The sequence below is a fragment of the Lissotriton helveticus genome, chromosome 11, assembly GCF_964261635.1.
Source record: "Lissotriton helveticus chromosome 11, aLisHel1.1, whole genome shotgun sequence".
NCBI lineage: Eukaryota > Metazoa > Chordata > Amphibia > Caudata > Salamandridae > Lissotriton > Lissotriton helveticus.
Window position 1 is genome coordinate 439,729,378 of NC_136072.1, and position 20,814 is coordinate 439,750,191.

Sequence of the window (20,814 nt, forward strand, 5' to 3'; positions counted from 1 at the left end):
GGATTGTTCTTCCCCCAGCTCCAGAGAAGAATCATCCGTAGGAAGCCCAACTTGCTTGGTATTTACGTCAGTTAAGGTTACTAGCGTCGTGTTTGTATTTGCGATTAGATGTGGTTCCACTGCTAATATTTCTGCTGTGTTGTCTCCACTATTCCCGTTTAGCACTTCAAGACCTTCTTGGGTCACACTGCCCTCAGACGATATAATATCACAGTTAGCGGGTAAGTTCGAAAAATCTCCCATCACTGGCCTTGTTAGAGCTGCTACTGGAGTGATAGCCACAACTTTTTTTACCACTCCTGGTGACTGCAGCCCAACCTGTATTTCTGGTTCTGCCCTCAGACTGAGCATCTTGTATTGTGTCAACATGAGAAGCGACTAGTGTGTTCCCAACTGCTACCCCGGGTTTAGAGCCAGCAGTTACTTTTTTCTGGGCAAATGTTTTTGGTATAGTCCCGCAGTTAGCAAGCACAGGAGGGCGTAGAATTGGCTTACCTGCCACCTTCCTATCGCTCCCCTTCAGAGCAGTGATGGTAACAGAAGGTATTCCAGTTCGATCTCCAGCAGGGCACTGTGTGACAACCAGAGCGGGAGGAGCGGGGGCAGCCTCTTTGTTTCCTTGAGGCACTTTCACCGCCATTATCGCTGCCGCTGTCGCCGTAGTCGCCGTGGTCACTGTGACTGTAGCTGTAGCTATAGCTGTCGTGTCTGCTATAGTTGTAACTGTGACTGCAGTTGCATTTAGGGTATTGAGCGTTAACGCAGCCGGGCTAGCCGAATGTGCAGAGATAGCTGGTACTCCGGGCACCCCGAGGTATTTGCGGCTACGGACGTAGCAGGGGTAGCAGTTGCAGCTGCATTGGCAGAGTTTTTAGTGTTGCGCGTAGAGCGCGTCGGGTTTTTAGGCGACATAACCCTTTGTAGATTAATCGCTACTTCTCTTGCCCCTGTTACGGCTGATAGCCCAAACCAATCAAGCCTGGATCTGACGACCCAGTTTCCGAGAGCTCGCCGAAGCACCAGCGAGAGCCCCAAGAGCCACGGCATTCGCTGTATCACAGTGTTTCAACAGCACTTGGCGTGGCGTGGCGTGGCGTGGAGGATGGTGAAGAATGAAAAGTTTTTCTTGTCGAAATTTCCACTGAGAGCCAAGAAACCCCACGAAAGCAGTTCCTCCGATCAGGTCAGATAACAGGTCAGATAACAAAAAGTCTATTTTGGCTCTATTTACCCCTTTGCCGCCCGTGCAGCTCTAACGTGCTGCCTCCGGTTCGCTCCGTCTGCTGGATCTCTGCTCCACTACGGTTTCAACTTGCTCCAACGCCCGCTAAGCTTTAGCGTTTCAGCTTTCTCCTTTACTGCGTTGGCTCCGCTGCTATGAAGCTAAGTCCCTTCTCAGTTATGCCTTAGGCGTTTTTTTTTATGTCTCCTTTTCAGTGGTGGCTTTAACATGCTGCCTCCGTCAGCTGCCACGAGGCAGGGACCTGCCGTGATGCTGGGTCTCTGTTTCGCCATGTTTTTGCGGCCGCTGTGCCTCGGCGTCTCGGCTCAGCTCAGCTTTATCTCCGTGGCGTTTGCGGGCGGTGAAACCCAAAACTTTTCGGTTAGCTCCCTCACCGCCAGTACACCGTTAACTCGCTGCCTCCAGGTTTTCCGAGATGGAAGCCCTCGGTCTGCTGCCGCGAAGCTGAGTCCCTACTCCGCCATCTTGGACTCCCTCCGGGTCGACCGGACGGAATCAGCTTCCCGATCATCTCAGAAATACTTCAGATGAGACTGTTTTCTGGAAACACCTGAAAACGCACTTTTTCAACCTTAAAAGCCACTTTCCCCCCTGTAGCTACATAGCGCTGGAGCACTCTCTGAGTAGCTGTGCGCGGCATAAGGCCATTATTTGAAATAATATAGGATATATTACCAGAGTGTAAAGAAATTGTAGTGAGAGGTTTTGTTCTTGTTCTTGCATTTTCCCTGCCAGCCTCTCCGAGTATCTGTTTCCAGGGTCCCTCTTGTGTTCTTTTATCGCGACATAAGACCCTTCATTCATTCAACTTGAAATTTGGTCCAGATTAACAGTGCAATGGAGAATGATAAATACATATCCTGTTGCCTTTCGATGCTAATCATTTTTTGTCCAATAAGACTCTTGCTGGATGCAATAAATCCAAATATGCAAGTACTCGTAGATTGTAGGTTTTATTAATGCAGCACAGCAAGTCCACCTTTAAAGGAAGTCAGTGAAGGAATAACTGGCTGCACCCTACATTCCATGAATACACATTTCACACAATACAGAATGCATTCTAAACCATTACAATGGCATGTGCCAAACATGACGAGACAATGCAACACATCTACTTATAAAGTTGATGCTACAGGATTCTATTCTACTCTGTTAGGGTGCCCTTGCAGTAACAAGTCATACTTCTGGTGAATTTTCTTAGATACCTGTTGCTTTTCTCTTCCTTATGGCAGGTATGTTGAATTGATTCTGCTTCTTTTTATTCTTAATGTTTTAACATATCCAGTTTTTTCTTTGTATAATGTTTGATGATTACTTTACTGATGCAATAAAGGCCTGAAAGCCTGAACTGTGTGTAAAAACTCTGCGGACTGAAGCACTGAAGCCATAGTTTCCTCTACACCTTGGAGGTAACAGACACTTACCTGCCAAGCTGCTGATTCGGCAAATCCTGGCGTTTTAGCCAGCAACAATTTGCATGCTGGGCTTTTGAACCCACATGTACATGATCAAACATGATACTAAGGGGCTAATTACGAGTACGGAGGACCCACGACCACCGACCCGTCGGTGGCGGTCCGACCACCCTACTACGAGCATGGCAGTCAGACCCCCACAAGATTGCCTCCACCGCCAGGATCTTGGAATGCGCAGCGGTGGGGAAATCAGCGGGCCATGGAGTCTATGTCGATGCTGGCACTGCCGTGTTGATTACAACCTGCCATCCCGCTGAACTTTTCATGGTGGGGAGTCGGGACACCACTATGTTAAGGTCAATGGAAAGGCAGGGAAGGAGCCTCACACAGGGCCCCCGGGCGTTTTAACCCATTTGGCATTGTGGCTGGGAGCACATGTTGTGCCCCCTATACCTACAATGTCTTGTGTGCATTGTGTGCCATGCACAACATGGTGCAAAGTAACAGTGCTCACACAACAGTGCAGGCACTGCAGTGCAGTGGCATTGCCTACAGTCTCTCTGTGAGCCGAAGCATGCGACCGCTACAAGACCACTGCCGGCACACCGCTAGCCCGGCAGTAAACTCCAAATCCAGCAGTCGGGATGCCGCGGGCTTGGCAGCGTTCTCCTGACTGCTGACGCTGAATCCTGACAGTCCAACCACCAAGGTCGTAATCAGGGTCTAAATGTCCTAGAAAGTACCTTTTTGTCAGTGATGCCATAGTCGTTCCGTTTAGAAAGCAGCGAAACTTACTTTGATATGTTATCAAATGCCAGCCTTACCTGAGGAACAAGAACTTCATCGACACAGATTAATTTGTGCTTTTTTCCCCAAGGAATGTGTCAGATGCTTTATTTGTTCATAAATGTTTTTGCAGGTTTGTTTTCCGTGGGCTGGCCAGTGTTTCTCAGTGTTACACCTAACATTAAAGAAGAAGGAGCTATGAAAGAAGACTCTGGGATGCAGGACACGCCCTACACAGAGGTCAGAGACAGTGATGTGTTAGTCACCTTGCAGCACTCCTGCCTCCTGCTGCGTAATCAGGATAAATGATTTTTCAAATAGAATACAAGCACTTAAATAAAACAGAGTGATCTTATTAATTTTTGTAATGTTTAAGTTAGGAAAATAATTAAAGGGAGACATGTAATGGAGTATACAAAATAGTGGAACCGTGTGATTTTCCTATGGTATCTGTTAGGGAATTTCCAACATTTTTTTCCTCTTGCATGTGGTTTGCACATGCCCAAATACAAAAAAATGTGTAAAATGTACAACTACAATGATTAATGGGCTTTTACATAGGCGTAACATAGGTTATTCAACTCCAGATTACCATTGGCAGAGCTTACAGATTTGGGTATGTAGGTTGACTAACTGAGGGACATGCTTTCTGATGTGCTTCAGCATGCCTCACATATACCTTGGCATAATCAGCACAGGTATAGACAGGTGCAGAAGTAGACAGTGGCTAAATGCGAATTGGGATCCTGACTTATGCTTACCTTGCCAGTGCCCACTCTAGCATTGAGGATACATCATGAGCTTTGCTCTGCAGTTTCCCAGCTACACTGTGGGGCATATTATCAAGGGGGTTTATCTCTGCTTTTTTGGCTTTAAAAGCCAAGAAAGCGGAGATAAAATGATCTCCCTATTACCTAGCTGTCGCCAACACCAGTTAGCGACAGCTAGTAGTAGATAGCGACCATCTTGGGCCCCGCTTTGCATGTCAGTGATATTTATCACTAATGACATGCCAAGTGGGCGTGCCAAGATGTTAGCGACTGGAAACAGTCGCTAACATCGCTATCTCCTATTACCAACATTTGGAGATATTCGCGCTAAGCGCGAATATCTCCAAAAGCTAACACCTGCCCCTGAGCAGTTCTTAGCCATGTTATCCAATGGTAGGTGGATAACATGGCTAAGAGCATTAGCTCGGTAATGCATGAATATCGCTGACTTTTCAGCGATATTCATGCATTTCGGCCGATTTTTATCGCTTAGGAGATAAACCTTGATAATAGCAAGGTTCCTAAGCAATAAAAATCGCCGCAGCTCGGCGATAAAAATATCGCCGCTAAACCAACATAGCGATAATTATCGCTAGTTGTTGGTAATATGCCCCTGTGTTTTTAAAAGTGGTGTTTAATTAAAAAAATAAAAAGTGCAACGGTTCTAAGTTTTTCTAAGATTCTCTCCACCAGTGTTCTGTCTGCTTAAACTTCCTGTCTTTCAAAATCCCACAGCCTCTGGTGTGCATGCTATTGTATTTTACGCATGTGCACTTGCAAAGCTGTTTTTTAGTCTCCATATTTTCCAAAGTATGGCTGTGCTCACACTCAAACACATTCCCGAAAACCTCTAAAACTGGTGTTAGAATAGTAAATCATTCTCTCCTCAAATATTCTGTGATTCTTTGCCTTCGGGTTCCAGAGGAGGCACAGAAATACCGGCCATCTGGGAGGCACAGATAGGTAGGAGATGTTGCCTATGTTGTGTAGCCAGTCTGTCATGGGCCCAAGTGCAAGGAAGGAAATTACCTCTCGGGCTGCTGTTTGAATGATAAAATACTGAAAATATCAGCGTTCAGTGGGGGCCTCTGGGCACCAGTGTCACTACACCTTCTGCACAGTTGGAAGATAACACCCTGGAGCTTGATTGGTTGGAAGACCGGCATGGTCAAATGCTGGGATTGCCAAAGACTAAGGCTCCAGTGCTTAATTTGTACAAGAATTAGTGTCAGTGATCAAAGTTTTGCTCAGAAGTCTGCAGCAGGTGGTGATGAATGTTGGTTATGCTGAATACCCTAGTTGCATAGTCTTGATTCCACCTCGTGTCCCTTTCATCCACCACCAGGCTCCTTTACCTCTTTCATCCTTACTTTCCTTCTTTGTCACTGTTTTCTATCTGAGTGCTGGACTCCAAAAATGAGTGCCAGTGACCCCACCTACTACCACCAGCATTACAAGGCTTTTTAGTTTTGATTCCACCTCATGTCTCTTTTTCTACCTTCCTGCACATCCTGTCTTGTATCTCACTCTTGCAGGATCATTTCATCCTAGCCTCTGTTATTGTTTTTTTACCGTTCTCTTCCTCCTCATTTCTTCATTTCTGTCTTTGTCTCTTGCTCTGGGTCAAAGTGTAACAGTTTAAAATAAGCCCCTTCCCAAAAAACGTGTGTAGTGACCACCACCAGCAACCACAGGGACAAATGAAGCACAAATTAAAAATAGCAAATAGATGTGTTGTTGGAAGTTCTCTTCAAAGAAGCATTGTTAACACCCTTGTGAGCGGAAGCACAGGGTCCCTGGTCACCAGCCAGTTGCATTACGGGAACACCCTCTACACCGGTATATCCAAGCAACTCACCAAAGACTACATCCATCCAGAGCTCAGCAGTCAGACTCATCCTCACCCTCCCACACAGAACTCACACTACACCACACCTCAGGGAGCTCAACTGGCTCACACACATTCAAGGTCCCACTCACCTTAATAATTGCATCTCCTTCCACCAATCACCCAGCACCTGCGCTCCACAGGGCTCCTACTCGCACACATCTGACAGATACACAGAACCAGGTCATGAAGATGGGTGTTCTCTCACATTGAGAAGTGTGGCTCACTGGTTAGAAGCAGCAGACCCTGAAGCAAAGGCCGGCCCGGGACCAGGGTTCAATTCCCGACGCGGCAGGGTCTTGGGTCAATGTCCGCGGACTCGATAATTCTCGCTTAGGTGCCTACGCTAACCATGGGTCCCACTCTGCAACTCTGGGCAATAGCTTGCTTAATCTCCACAACGGCCCCAGCCACACCGGGGATGCCTGGCTTTACCTTGGGGTGCCCTCTCACAGGGAAAGCCAGGACGGGTTCCCCAGCGGTATACAGCACCAGGACACCACGTAACGAGGTAACAGTGCGCTTTACAAGTATACATACATTACATTACATCCTAAATCTTGGAATGACATCCCACTCCACATTAGTTCCTCCTCCACTATTCTTTAATTCCACACGAAGCTGAAGACATGGCTTTTCAATTAACCAACCTACCATAGGCAGAACTGGGCACACATACCTGCTCAGTACCATGATACCTCCATGTAATGCCCCTTGGGATTGGAACTAGGAGAGTTCATCTGCAGTGCAACTATCAAAATGGATCCATTTAGCTCAGAACATTTATTGAAAGAAACTGAGAGTTGCATCATGAAAGTGGCATGCTTTATCTTGTCCACAGTATATTGTACATCAAGCTCCTCATGTACTGAAAAAGTCAAAGCTGTCTGCATCAAAAGTGTACAAGACACCTCCACTTTTATGTTACTGGAGTTGATATACCCCTAAAGCCTAGCTCTGTGCATGGCTACTGGAGCATCACATGTCACATAGATTTTAAGCATGGATGGAATATGCATATTTCCTCAGATCATGAAAAGCTCAGGATATTGACATTTATTACTGCAAGACTAGTAGCTAACCCCAGATCAAGTCCCCTAGATCAAGTAGAGGCCAAGGTTGCTGCTAAACAAGAGAAATAACAAAACCTGTCCCCTGGTGTTCCATTTCCCCATATAGGTTTTATGTTCATGTTTATGGTCCCAACAGCATATTCTTTTAAATTAGCCAATTTTGTTGCTCAATAAACTGTACATAATTAATAGGCATCACAATCACCTTTTGATGCAAAAGTGTGTGTGTGTGATGTTAAGCATAGGTTTTGTACTGGGAGTATACCCTTACAGTGGAAAATCTGACGCCTTGTTTATACCATTCCACCAATTGAATGTGTGCTGTACAGTGTTGTACACATGCAATGTGTGAAATGTACTTCTCCAAATTTTCACCTGCTTCAAGGAGGAATTGCTTTTGTATGCAAAAGCCAGTCTGGCTATCTTAGTATATTAGACTTTGCATAAAAAAACAAGGGGTACATTCGCTGATACAACCATCTCAAATCCACGTAACACCTCTTTGATGCAACGTTGCACAAAGCAGAGCAAATTTCAATTTGTGTCAAGAAAATGGTGCATTTCCAGTGCAAATAGCTTGTGCACTGTAAAGTAAATCCTCTACCCATACTTAGAACCATTTTGCATGACTTTGTGATGGAACAAAGAAAAAAGGGTCAGATTTATAAGAAACTGACATATCTATACAGATGCATCAGTTTCCCTGCGCCTCCATATGAAACCCTTGCACCACCATGGATGCACCATATTTACAATATGGTGCACCATAGCGCAACGTTTGACGGATGTGTCAGAAATTTTGACTCATCTGTTGACCCAAAAGTGACACATTGCTGGAGTAGCTCATGAAAGTGACACAACTCCAGCAATGCGCCATAACAGATAGGAGAGTCCCATTTAAAAAGCCTGGCGTAATTCCTTAAGCCTGGTCTGAGCAGGCATAGGGATTTTGACGCAGTGAAGGCTTAGAGTGATGCAGTGAAAAGTTGTAAATTTCACTGCATCAGTTCTACATGGTTTTTTGCGTAGGAACGACCACCCTGCATACATAATACTTGACACAGTTATAACGTGACACGGGGCTTTTTATCGTGACGCATTTCCCTAGATGTGTCACATTGTAAATGGGCCACAACGTGGCGCATTGTTTATGCCACCGCTGCATCACAAAAACTGATGCAACGGCTGCGCAAAAGAGTTGCAAGGTGCTTGTAAATCTGCCCCTTTGTACATCTTACCCAAAGTCTGACACAATAAAGCAAATATGTGTTCCAGTATGAAGATTGCCACAAATATATTAAGGTATAGAAGACAGATGGTCCTAGACTAATTTATCATATAGTTAAATACAGTTACATTGTAAAACATTTATAGTTTCAAGAACACACTAGAGATGCATATGATTGGCATAAAGTCATAAGTACATGACATGACAAGTACATGATATGCAAAATATGTGCACTCTCAAAGAACAATGACACCCATTTATTTCTGCAAAGAAGACTGTTTTATTTCTATTTTACAGGTACTTTTTTGGTAAACAAATCGTCATATTCCGTAACAAGGTGAAAGCTTGCTCCAAAGGGGAGGGTAAAAGGCTGCTCATGTGTAAGGTAGATTAGATAAAGAAGGAAGGGATTCAAAGTCAAAGAACATCCAAGGGAGAATCAATTGGAATTATTATACATTACTAGGAACTGGCTATAATTTACAGTAAAGCCAGTTGGTCCGTGCCTGCCTCTCACTGGTTGTTCTAGTTGTCACTTATGTTTTTTTCACAAAGGTGCACAGAGCAACATCATTTGTGGATTGGGCATGGTAGGGGTGGTACTGTGTACAGGCCCACTTGGGAACGAGTGTTGACATTTCGACCCTGGTGCATGGAGGGTAAGTCACACCTCTGCTCACGGGTCTTCCTCAGGACAGGGGGAAGGAGAAAATCTATATGTAGGTGTCAGTGGGTACAGCCCCCAAGAAGTGGGTAATCTGCACAGTAGTTGCAGCATAACACAAAGTAATATTCAGCTGTGACTGCCAATTTACTAAAGAAAAATAAATCCTTGTGGGTGAGTTAATCGCCCAAAAGTTATCTTGATTCCAAAAGGTCAAGTGCTGCCCTCGTGGTCCATGCCTTACTCTTTTAGACCACGCGGGCTGCACTTGACCTTTGAAATGCACGTGGCAATTTAGCACCAGCTGCAAAACATTGCTTTTGCAGTCAGTAGTGAGTGCAAATGTTTTGGCGGTGGTACAGAATTGACTGTCATCGATGAAAATTGCCTTACTCTAGTAACTTTTGCGTAATTTATTCTGTTTTAAAGTTGGTGAAAGGAAATGGAAAAATTGCATGGATGTAGCTTCTTACTATGACATAATCTCACGTAATCACTTCAAAAATGCAATATATGCAGCCTGAAATTAGAAGGCTTCATTTATTTTGGAACACTTTAATTTACATTTCCTTTTTGACTGAAATGTGCCTTGTTTCATATGCTTTCACAGAACACCCTTGTGGAACAGCTGGAGCTGTGTGCAGACTACCTATGGAAGTCAGAAAGGTATGAGCTTGTTGCGAATGTGAACAAGCCAATCATTACTGTGTTCGAGAAGCAAAGAGACTTCAAAGTAAGTTCCACAGAACTATTTTTAAAATAACATAATTCTGGTTTTACTTTCACATCTTTGGTTAAAGATTTAAATTATTATATTGTACTTATAAATAAGTGTCTATGCTAGATTTTCTGGACATCCCCATAAGGCACATTTATATGCAATGAATCTAGGTAGAACTCATGCATGTGATGGTTATCATAAAAATCTGACATGAAGTCAGTTCTCTTGCTCTGAGTCAAAATGCTGTTTAGGAGAAATAAGTGCTAGCCCCAAAAAATGAGTACCAGTGGGCCCAACCTGTAACCACCGGGCCACATTAAGCACAGTCTCGGAGCATTATTAGTGGTTAACAATTCTCCATCGAGCTTTAGTTGCTGTTAATTGTCTGTTCCATAATTATGGACCTGAACCGAAGGTGCACAATGAGGCGAAGATAAACGAAAACTTTTTTTGTGCCCAATAGCATGTGATATTAAAGACAATTCGTAGCCATCCTTTAACCTCTTCTCGCACAAGCCGACAAATAGACAAATTGTCCCTTTGCTCTTTACTGCTTCTTTAGTCTCTCACTGAAATTAGAATGTCGAAAAACACCTATAAATAGTGAAAGCATTCTGTGCATTTTGAGTTGCTGAGCAAATGGCAGCACTGATAGGTAAATGGCTGGTTTCATAAGAATCTTTTCTAATATGTACCATCACATTTACCCACAGACAGAGAATGGGTGAAATTATTTGACACATCAGCCCCCTTTTCTAGTGAGTCAGTATAGATTGTAAGTGAATTGCCAAACACCCCACGCTTTAAACATTCAGTGCAAGATGTAGTGACAGGTATATGTGAAAAGAATGCTGTCACCAAGCATCTGCGATAGTGGTGAAAAAATGATATCTGACGTTTGGTAAACATGGAATGCAGTGTCACTTGGAATGCTGTTGAAAAAAGTTCCTATCAAGTTCGATAAAGATTGGAGTGATATTGTTTGTTTTTGCATTAATTCAGCAATGTATGTGAAAAAGGTGTGTGGTGGTCTGTCAAAATTGATACCTGAGCTGAAGTGCTTCCGTGTAAGAGATCCTTGTAACTTGCTAGATGGTATGCTGAAAGCAGGTTTACAATCTTTAGAGTTAATGAAGAATGCTAATGACTTTGTAGACCATCCTGGTGGACCTCTTATACCCTGTGCACACACTATCTATACACATGCACCATCAGTGTAGAAAGCAAGTAATAATTAAAATTAAATTTTAATTCCATAAAGACCAGAAAAACAATGTTTCTGGTTTTTTTAATGGCGCGAAAATGTGTAACAACTGATAACCACTGTTTTTTAAGGTATTGAAAAAACTAGAAAAAAAACACCAGAATTTACCAAAAATAGAAACTGAAAACAGGAAAGAAAGCCTATGCATGATTTATAGAGTTCTGTAAAGGAAAGAAGAGAGAACAAAAGACCTATATCAACAACAGTGCTATTCATACACATCAGTATTCGTGCTCCAACAGTATACCTATCGGCAGAATATTTGGATTCATAACTAAGGGATACTGAATATCGGAGCACCACAGGGGAAAAAGGGGAGAACAGTACTGCCCCTAAAAGTAGCGTAACAAGATTTAGACCATAGAATGCTGTGTGTCTTTGGTGGTAAATCATCTGTCTAGCTACCGTATCCCCTTTTACCCTCCTGCCATGCAGAGCATTCAGAACTACAACCACAGTCACGTACCATTTGTACCACTCAGTATGCCATTAAACGATTCCTGGTGCACCTCATGTCTTTCAGGCCATCACCTTCTGGCAAAGACCAGTGACAATCTATAAAGCTGTAGACAGTTTGAGAGTTTATAATCCCCATTAGGGGCGCCAAAAAAAGACAGCAGGATTAAGCTGGACCACCCTTCCCCCAATTTCAGCATTGTCTTCTAATATTGCTACCCATTGTGTCTGGATCACTGAGCATGTCCATACCATGTGATAAAAGTCTGCTTGTCCCTTTTGGCATTTGGTGAACCAATATGCTGCACCCTGAAATATTCTGGATATCCTTGCCGAGGATAAATATATCTAGTGGATAATTATATATACGAAGATATTATCTAGTGAAAATAATTAATCTGTCAGTTTCATCATGCACTCATATGTACTAATGACAGCAATGGGTAGCAGGCACTTTGCCAATCCTTGTATCACTCTCATGTGCAGAGGACACCTACATAATGGCAAGAATTACCATAGTTTGGTGTGGGCCAGAAGTACACCATTGGTGGCCACGCTCAACCCAAGGATATCAACAATAAACTAGTAATCATCACTACGATGCCAGAGCCAGCATTATAGAAGGTATAGCCATCATCATGCAATGGGTAATCACATTATTTCTGGAATTACCACAATTATCCGAGGATTTGCCTTATAGCAAGAACTAGCACCAGCCTTCCAGGGACTGCAAGGAAGAGTCATGCTTGGCGCTAGCTTGCAGTAGATGCTCCAATTATGCAAGTGTAGGAAGCTGGCTCTTTATATACTATACCAAAGTAAGGTATAGTGTGCACAGAGTCCAGTTTATATCCCGAGGTATAGCAGAGGCTAAAGTAGATTATACATTACTCTCTTTTGTGGTAGTGTGGTTCAGCAGTCAGGCTTACCCAGAGGGTAGTGTTAAGCATTTGTTGTACACACTCAGGCAAGAAATTATGTCACACACTCGAAGACTATATCCAAAATAATTGTTTGTATAAAAAGTTGTTACTTTGTTAATTTTATTACTAGAACCAATATTTACTTAATAGCAGGTAAGTGATACTTGCAATACAATAATACTTTTCAAGCTATGGTGTGTACTGGTTTTGTAGAAGCATACAAGTTACTTTGCAATATAGAAAATGGGTTGTAAACTCTTTAGAATACATGTAATTACTTAAAATTACTTTCTAGTTACTTTTTTGTTACTGTTCCAGTTTCTGGCAAAACAAACTAATAACACAGTTTAGGCCCTGCAGTACATCAGTAAGGAGGACAACTCTGTTGTAGACATTAAGTTACTTTTGTTGCAATACAAAGCAGAGTCAACACAGAGCATTTTTCAGAGAAAAAACACATCATTCATATCCTATGGGAAAAACAAAGTTAGCAATTGCATGCAAGTCAAATGATTTTTGGTGTGGTCCTTTGGAGGGTAGAACCAAGGTTCCCCAAGGTTCAAGGGGCATCACCAGATGCACTATGGCGGCCAGGTGCAGAGTGAGGGGGTGCCAATGCTAGTCTATTGGGAATAGTGGCACATAGGTTGGAGGCTGCTCACGGGAAGGTAAAGCAGCCTTGGAGGACAGTCTTCAGGAGTTAAGGTAAGCACAAGGGGGGGCCCAAGGCAGCACCAAAACCACACCACCAGCAGCACAGAGGTGGCTGGGTGCAGTGTGCTCACGCAGCGTTGGGCGGTCGGTGTTAGCCTATTGAGATAGTCGGGTCCAGTTTCAGGCCATAAGCTCAGACTAGAAGGTCTCTTTAATGGAACCAATAGCCTGGGAGGAAGTTGAGATGCCAGGCAACATTTGAACACTGTTGGTTCTGGTCACAAGGACAGTGGGCTGGGGATGCAGGGGTGCCTTTGGATGGCGGGTTTCTCCTTACCTGGAAACTTGCAGTTGAGGGGGTCGTCGTGGAGAGGCTGCAGGCGTCAACCCAAGACCTTGGAGGTGACACCCCTTGATGGTTTGGGGGTCAGGACCACTGGGGAAACACTTCAGGACTGGTTGACCCTCTGGACATTGGTTGTGGATTACAGGTGCAGAGGTAAGTCCTGAAGCAGGGTTTCTTGGGTTCACAGGGTCTTGATCTTTTTTGTGGACATGGCCACTGTCATCAGGAGTTTTGAGTCTTTGTTGAAGCATGGGATCAGTCCTCACCAAGTCTGGAGGTTGCTGATCCTTTTTGGAGCCAACGTTTTCGCATGAGGATTCGGAACTGCAAGCAGGTCAGTAGGGCTGGGGCAGAGTCATTTGGGCCTGGAGGCTTCACTGCTCAGACGTCTTCGGCTTCCAGTCTTCTTAGGTCATCAATACTGAAACCCTGGATTCACCGATGCCCCTAAATACTGTATTTAGGTTGCATTTTATGGGACTTGAGGTCGTAGCCAATGGGCTACTGACCTTAGGGTGACTGCACCCTTAATGTATTCACCCCATGTGCGGGAGTCGGCAAAATCCCTGACATGATTGGAGGGTGCCTGCCATCTGCAAGATGGCGGGCACTGAAGAGTGGGCTTCACCCCCGCTGAGGTGGTTGGATTGGCAGTGGTGGGCACATCTTCTAGGTAGTCCTGATTTTTCCTGCCTGTCTTCCTGCCAAAAAAAGGGTGAGACAGGAAGGGGGGGCCTGCTCCTGATAGTAGGAGAGGGTGGGAGTTGCATTACAAAGGTGGTTAGGCCTTTGAAGCTTTCCTGCCACAGATGGCTCTTTCTGACCTGGAGGAGTCCTCTTCGCAGGAAAGGCTTTGTGTTTGGGCCCTGGGAGAAAACAATCCTACCCCAGGGGACCGGAAACCTGTCTTGTGGTGGCAGGCTGGTGTTCACCAGTCAGAAACCCACCAGCGGTTGGTTTGGTTCAGGGGCCCCCTCTAGACGGGACCCCTGAGTGCATGGAATAGTAAACCTGACACTGGAATCAGTGCAGGTTTATTAATCTGAGATGTTTGATACCAAACATCCCAGGATTCAGTAAAGCCATTCTGGTGCTAGGAAACTCGTAATGACCAGTTTCTAGACCATATACTCAGGATGACTTTACTGGGTACTTATAATATCTAAGAATTGCCTTAGATATTATAGCAACCTGTCTGCTCATGCAGATATGTCATCACATGAGGTACAGTGCACCCTGCCTTAAGGGTGACACACCTAGCCCCCATGCAGTGCTGGGCAGGCATGGCACACAGGGATATGTGCCATGCTGATCTTCACTTGTAGCTGCACCACAACATGCAGGCTGCAATGGCAGTGGTGCATGTTTGTGGTGAGAGAGGTCTCTAAGGGTGGCATAACATGTGCTGCAGCCCACAGAGACCTTTCCCTGGCTACCATGCCCTTGGTGCCATTGGTACCCTTTACAAGGGACTCACAAGTAGGCCATGGGTGCGCCAGTTGGGGAAACAATGGTACAAGTTAGGGAAAGAACATAGGCCCCAGGAATCTGATTGGCAGGGACCCAGTGCACAGTTAGTCAAATTACATTAGGGATCTGGCAAATAGTTAGGGGGCTATCATGCAGAAAGGGCATTTTCCTACAGCTAGGAATTACAACTATTATGCCAGGACCAACTTTTGCCCATTGGTGGGCTCCATCATACAATGGGAGGACTCAGTATACCTGCAGTTATTATAATTGTATTTGAGACAGCATTACACCTTGGTTGGAAATAATTGTGCCAATGATGCATGCAATATGTCAGGCATTACGTCAGTGATCAAAGGTGAGCATTATCATGCCATTCATGCAAAAAGTATTTCAGCAATTATAAATACTATGCCAGTATTTTACAAAAAAACAAGTTAAGTGCTTTGGCGCACAGTTGTCAGAGTGGTGCATCAGGAGCAACACCCCCCCCCCCCAACATCACTAAAGCTCAGACTATATCATCATCATAAAAGGTGTGCACAAACTAGTTCAATTACTTCAATTTCAACATAGAACTCATAATTAAATACATATTACTTTCAATAAAAAGAAAATAAACATGATGCATGTTTAGTATTTGCTACGTATCCTAAGGACAGTTAAAACATAGTTTAAATCTAATATCAGTGTTCTCTAGGGATAATAAATAAGCCAGAGCTGTCTCATGATTCCCGATTTCCTCCGCTAATAGTAATGGCCGAGTATAAAATGCTCAAAACATATTAAACAAGTGCCGGTGCTTTGGTATGTTGAGCCATCACAGGGGCAAAGTGAGAGTGAAGAAAACCACGTACCTTGGGTGGGAAATGCTGCCAGAAAGTGTCCTGCTCAGACTGTATGAATACAGATTCTCTCCTTGTTCAAGTAGCAGTTCCGGTATTAAATGGAGGAAAATGAGCAATGCTACAATGCATAATTGTGAGCATCCCACACTCCACTTTTAAAGCACTACCCTTACTGCCTTCACTTTATGCTTCTTCTGGTTGTACCTGTAAATCAACTTTTCCAACCTCATTTCACCAGTCCTTCATTTTTAATATTACAAGCACATTTTGAGAGTTTTACACATTTCCTTCCAAACCAATCTCCCTGCTTCCTGTCCCAGCCAAAATGCCAGAAAAGTTAGTTAAATCTCAACTCATGATCTACCTGGAAACGTTTAAGCTTTTAAACCCCCTCCAATCAGGGCCGGACTGGCCATAGCGGGCACCGGGCGTTTCCCCGGCAGGCCGCTTGGGTGGGGGCCGGTTTTGGGTGCCTGGGGGGGGGCGTTTTTGTAACCGGGGGTCGGCAATGTTGGCCGCCGGTAACAAAATCACCCGAAACTGGCCGTCGCAAATTGCTCAGCTGCACTCCCCCTGACCCCGGGGGGGGGGGAGGCAGCTGAGCAGTTTGCCAGGGCCGGTTTCTGTTCTCAGTCCAGCCCTGCCTCCAATTTGGTTTTAGTCTATGGTATTCTACTGGACCTGCCCTTCCTGAAGTCTCGTAATCTATTACGTTTATGCTTGACAATGGAAATAACTCTGTCCTAATTTATCTCAATTTATCGGCAGCATTCAACTCTGTATCCCACGATTCTCTACTACAGAGCCTCGCCGACATCGGGATCCGGAGCTCTCCTTGGGCATAGTTTCAATCTTTTTTAAAGGACAGGAAACAAGTGGTGACAATGGGCCCTTTCAGGTTAAGAGAAAAATGCACTAACATATGGGGTCCCTCAGGGTTCTTCCCTGAGTCCCACCCTGTTCAAGGTTTACATGTTTCCATAGATTGTTCTTTCTCAATGATTTGGTATGTCCACTTTTTCATATGCTGATGACATCCAATTGATCCTGTCCTGAAACAGGAACTCCTCTAGCTCTGAACTAAACTTTAAAAACTGTCTCTCCCAAATGAATGAACTGTAATCATTTGAAGTGCAATCCAAAGAAAACGGAAATCATCCGTTTTTAAAATAATAATCAGTGTTCTGCCTCGTATTGGTGGCCTGATGGACTTAGAAAACCCCTTTCTCCCAATGATGTTGCCAGGAATTTGGAGGTTAAATTTGGTAATGACTTATCTTACAAGTTGCTGTTGCCTCGGAGCCTGCTTTTCTATGAATACATTTTAAAAAAATTGAGATTCTTCCACTGATGGTGAGAGAGACTGTATCTCACGCATTGATCACCTCCTGTGTTGATTATTGTAATAGTCTCTACCTAGGAATCTCTAAACATTTGATCAAGAAACTTCAAGCAGAACAAAATGCTGCAGTCCGACATGTATTTAAACTTCCTAGTAGGAGTTCCAATTCACTCTGCCTAAGGGAACTCCACTGGTTCCCGGTGGAGAAGCGGATTTTGTTAAAATCACTCACCATAGTCATTAGAGTGCTCCATCAAACTATTCCGAAATTTCTCTGAGACCATTTCAGTCCATATGTCCCTTACAGAGCTCATAAAATCTGCCAACACCAAACTTTTACGGATCCCCAATTTTAGGCAGAAGATCAAAGAAGGTAGATCTGCTTCTTTTCTAGGCACGAAGGCCTGTAATCAGCTTCCTCTATTTTGAGACAAGATGAAAACATTACTTCCTATGGAAAGCTTTTTAAGACCTGGTGTTCTCCGAGTCCTAATTTGATTGATTCCTCAAATGAGGCTTGAATGGTACTTGTAGTTTTGCGGATCTAGCGCCCAGATGCCCCTTTGGGGATTATTATTGCACTTTATAAATTAATATTTCATTAATGTATTCATTCTGTTTATCTCCATCTAAACTTTTAATCCCTGCTCCTAGACCATATTATTTGCAGTTTTGTCATTCAGACTGAATTATGCCCCCATGATTTAAACTGTGAGTTGCAGTTCATAACTTTTTTGTCTAGGTTCACATGTTTATCCCACTTCTTCATAATTTGCAAGATATTTCCAATCCTTTAATTTCCTTTCAATGTGAAAGATTGACTTTTCTATGGATGGAAATACATATTTCCATCAGTGATACTGAAAGATGGATTCCCATCTACTGGTTCCACAAAGGCCCTCACTACAAGGTGTGAATACTCACTGTGTCAACCCTGACCAAGGAAATGCTAATATCACGAGGAGAGATCTTTCCCTGGTGGGGTTATTCTCTGCATATTTTGAGTTCTGCAGGTCACAGTGGGTGATAACAGAGTGTTAGTGCATGCTTTCCCCGTTTATGAGTGGTACATTTTGGCATATTAGGATTTTTTCCTGCACAAATTTCGCCAGGTTTTGTTGCATGATTATAGCCAAGCAAGTCTATATTTGCACTCAGCTTTTAATCCTGATTCGTGTGCAAACGCTCGTTTGCTTCTAAATTATTATTGTCCCCCCTATCTAGTGAGAGTGAGATTAGCATTTTTAACCCGTTGGCTGCTGCTGTCGGCCAACAGCCGTCGCGAGCACTACCTCGGTAGTGCTGCACACATCCGTTTCTTAAAACGTTCCGCACTGGCGCGGAACGTTCAGCGCAGCCAATGGGTTAAGATTTCTGGAGCTAGACTGCTTTTTCCTATTTTGTGTAATAAATATAATTAGTTGTAACTCACTAGACATTTTGAGAAAATATAAACGACTGACAGTACTGAGAAGATATATGTTTGTTTAAATGCATATTTTAACCGAAATGTTTATTAAAGACTACACATTTTCAGCTTCCCAGCCAATTAAAAAGCCAGTCTGTGAGGTATGAAAAATTTCACAAAGTCCCTTCCTCTGTCTTTTTGTTCCCAGAGATTGTCTGAACTTTACTATGACATACATCGGTCGTATTCAAAAGTTGCTGAAGTTGTGAATTCTGAAAAACGTTTATTTGGACGGTACTACAGAGTGGCCTTCTACGGACAGGTAAAGAATAAGAAACAACGGCAAATGTTACAGTGTTACAGTACATTGAAAGCTTTGATGATTGAATAGGGCTGTTGGCTCCGAATTTCCTCAAAAATGCAATTACTTAAGATGAATACATGGTCGATGTAATGTCAGCTGTGGTGATGGTAAGCTGCTGAATCAACAGCCACCTCGATGGGTCACTTGATTTTAAACGATGCTGCTAGTAAACTTATTTAGAGTTTGGCTGACAGGGTACTCCGTCAAAATTCGGGTGGATATCCAGTCCGCCATATTACAAGGGCATTGTAGGCATTGGCAAATAAAGCTGATGGGACAGCCAATCACGTTTTGACATTGTATAATGTATGCCAAACTCTAAATAAGGACCCAAGTCAGAAGTCCGACATTTTTGGAAGGCCCAAGACTGGTGGCATTGAACTGCATGGTGCCCTCATACACAAGTGGAGTTTTCCAGATCCAAGCATAGATAGGACATCCCAGTCAAGGTGTTTCCTTACCATTGTAAAATGCATAGCATAAGCTACTCTTGAATAAACCGAGGAAACACTTGTAAGCTGTGACCGTGCACCAATGTGGCCGGCCAGTGTTAATTTGTGGCCAGTCTCCTTTTTTGCTTCAAACTACATGGTGCACAAAACATGCCTGCCCTATGCAGCACCTGCAGATTGTGCACACCATGGGCTGCTTAGGGGTTGTCTTGTAAAGCTGAAGCCCCACTGCTTTAGTCTGCAATGGACACCATAGTGGACCTAAACAAACATATTGTAATTCCTATATTAGAAGGTTACTGGTCTATGGATTAACATTGAAAAGCTCTTAGATTCAAAATATGAGTATTTTTGTGTTTTGTCTAAAATAAAAAGTTGCTCTCTAGCATGTAATTTGCAAACTGTAGTCCAACAGGCAACTGTTTTACCACTGAACACTGTTGTCTGGCCTGTGAAATTCTGCTTCACACATCTAAATCTCATGGGTACAGGAACACTGGACTTGATTTTACCAGCGGAATTCCAGCCAGTAAGATCATGTTAGTGAATGGGATGCAGTGCAGTCTGGCTCGACTCTCAGGCCCCTGTTGGACCATGTATAAGGGTACAGGAGAAGGATGAAATAAGCCCCCTACCAAGTGATACACCCCAAACCACACTACCCTTCCGTGCTCCGCATATAACCCTTCGGACATTTACCATGGGTTCAGATCAGGTTGCAAATATCTGTGTTAAACCCTAGGAGTAGAGCATTCATTGTGAAATCCCAGCCGGTAAATACATTTCCTGGGGTTCAAATCATAATTACACGTTCTACCATAGGCTACCAGCGCGTATCAGTATTTATGAGTGAGAGGTTTCCACTTCACTAGAACCGTGCAACTTGTTTTGAGGCCTAAACAGTTAAACCAGAGCTTAAAAAGACAACTTTAAGGATATCTTTGGTGCACAGAACTAAGTGGTGGTCAAACATGTCTGCATGTGATCTTCCACTAATCCTGAAACTGAGGGCATATGAGAACAACACCTCACAAACAACGGAAATAGCTGATCTTGGGCTCTGTGATATATTGAGTTAGCAGCAGTAGATTAGGATAACAGTGGCAGCTCCCTGGGTATTGGACAATTGAGCCCATTCACACTGCTTCCTCTTTCACTCCCTCAGATCGACTGTTCGAGTGAAGAGTGACCCTAGGCAAAGTTATAGGCTAACAAGTCACAGTTAACACTAACATGAAGTGCCAGGTATCCCAAAGTGCCCAATTGTACATTTTTCAAAGAGAGAGTGAAATCACACAGGGCCTGATTATGAGTTGGGCAGTTAATTCTGACCCGTGCGTAAACCCCTGTATAACTCAACTCAACTTCCATTCAATTTCGGTAGGTCAAACCTGGTGAAATTTAATGGGGGGAACCATAAGGTATTAACCATAATATGTGGATTTTATTGTGTTAAACACCAATCTGCAATGTATTCCCCAACAACTCGTAATAGGTGG

At 43.7% G+C, this 20,814-nt stretch overlaps 1 protein-coding gene across 7 annotated transcripts in view; it reads left to right on the plus strand.

Annotated features, from left to right (window-relative positions):
• The window catches only part of DOCK10 (dedicator of cytokinesis 10), a 1,735,912-nt gene that overhangs the window by 1,569,448 nt on the left and 145,650 nt on the right, over window positions 1-20,814 (plus strand). For all 7 annotated transcript variants that reach the window (XM_078665953.1, XM_078665951.1, XM_078665949.1 and 4 more), the window contains 3 exons: window positions 3,578-3,684; window positions 9,678-9,800; window positions 18,708-18,821. In XM_078665953.1, the coding sequence (XP_078522079.1) occupies window positions 3,578-3,684; window positions 9,678-9,800; window positions 18,708-18,821 (344 nt within the window). The remainder of the gene's footprint in view (window positions 1-3,577; window positions 3,685-9,677; window positions 9,801-18,707; window positions 18,822-20,814) is intronic.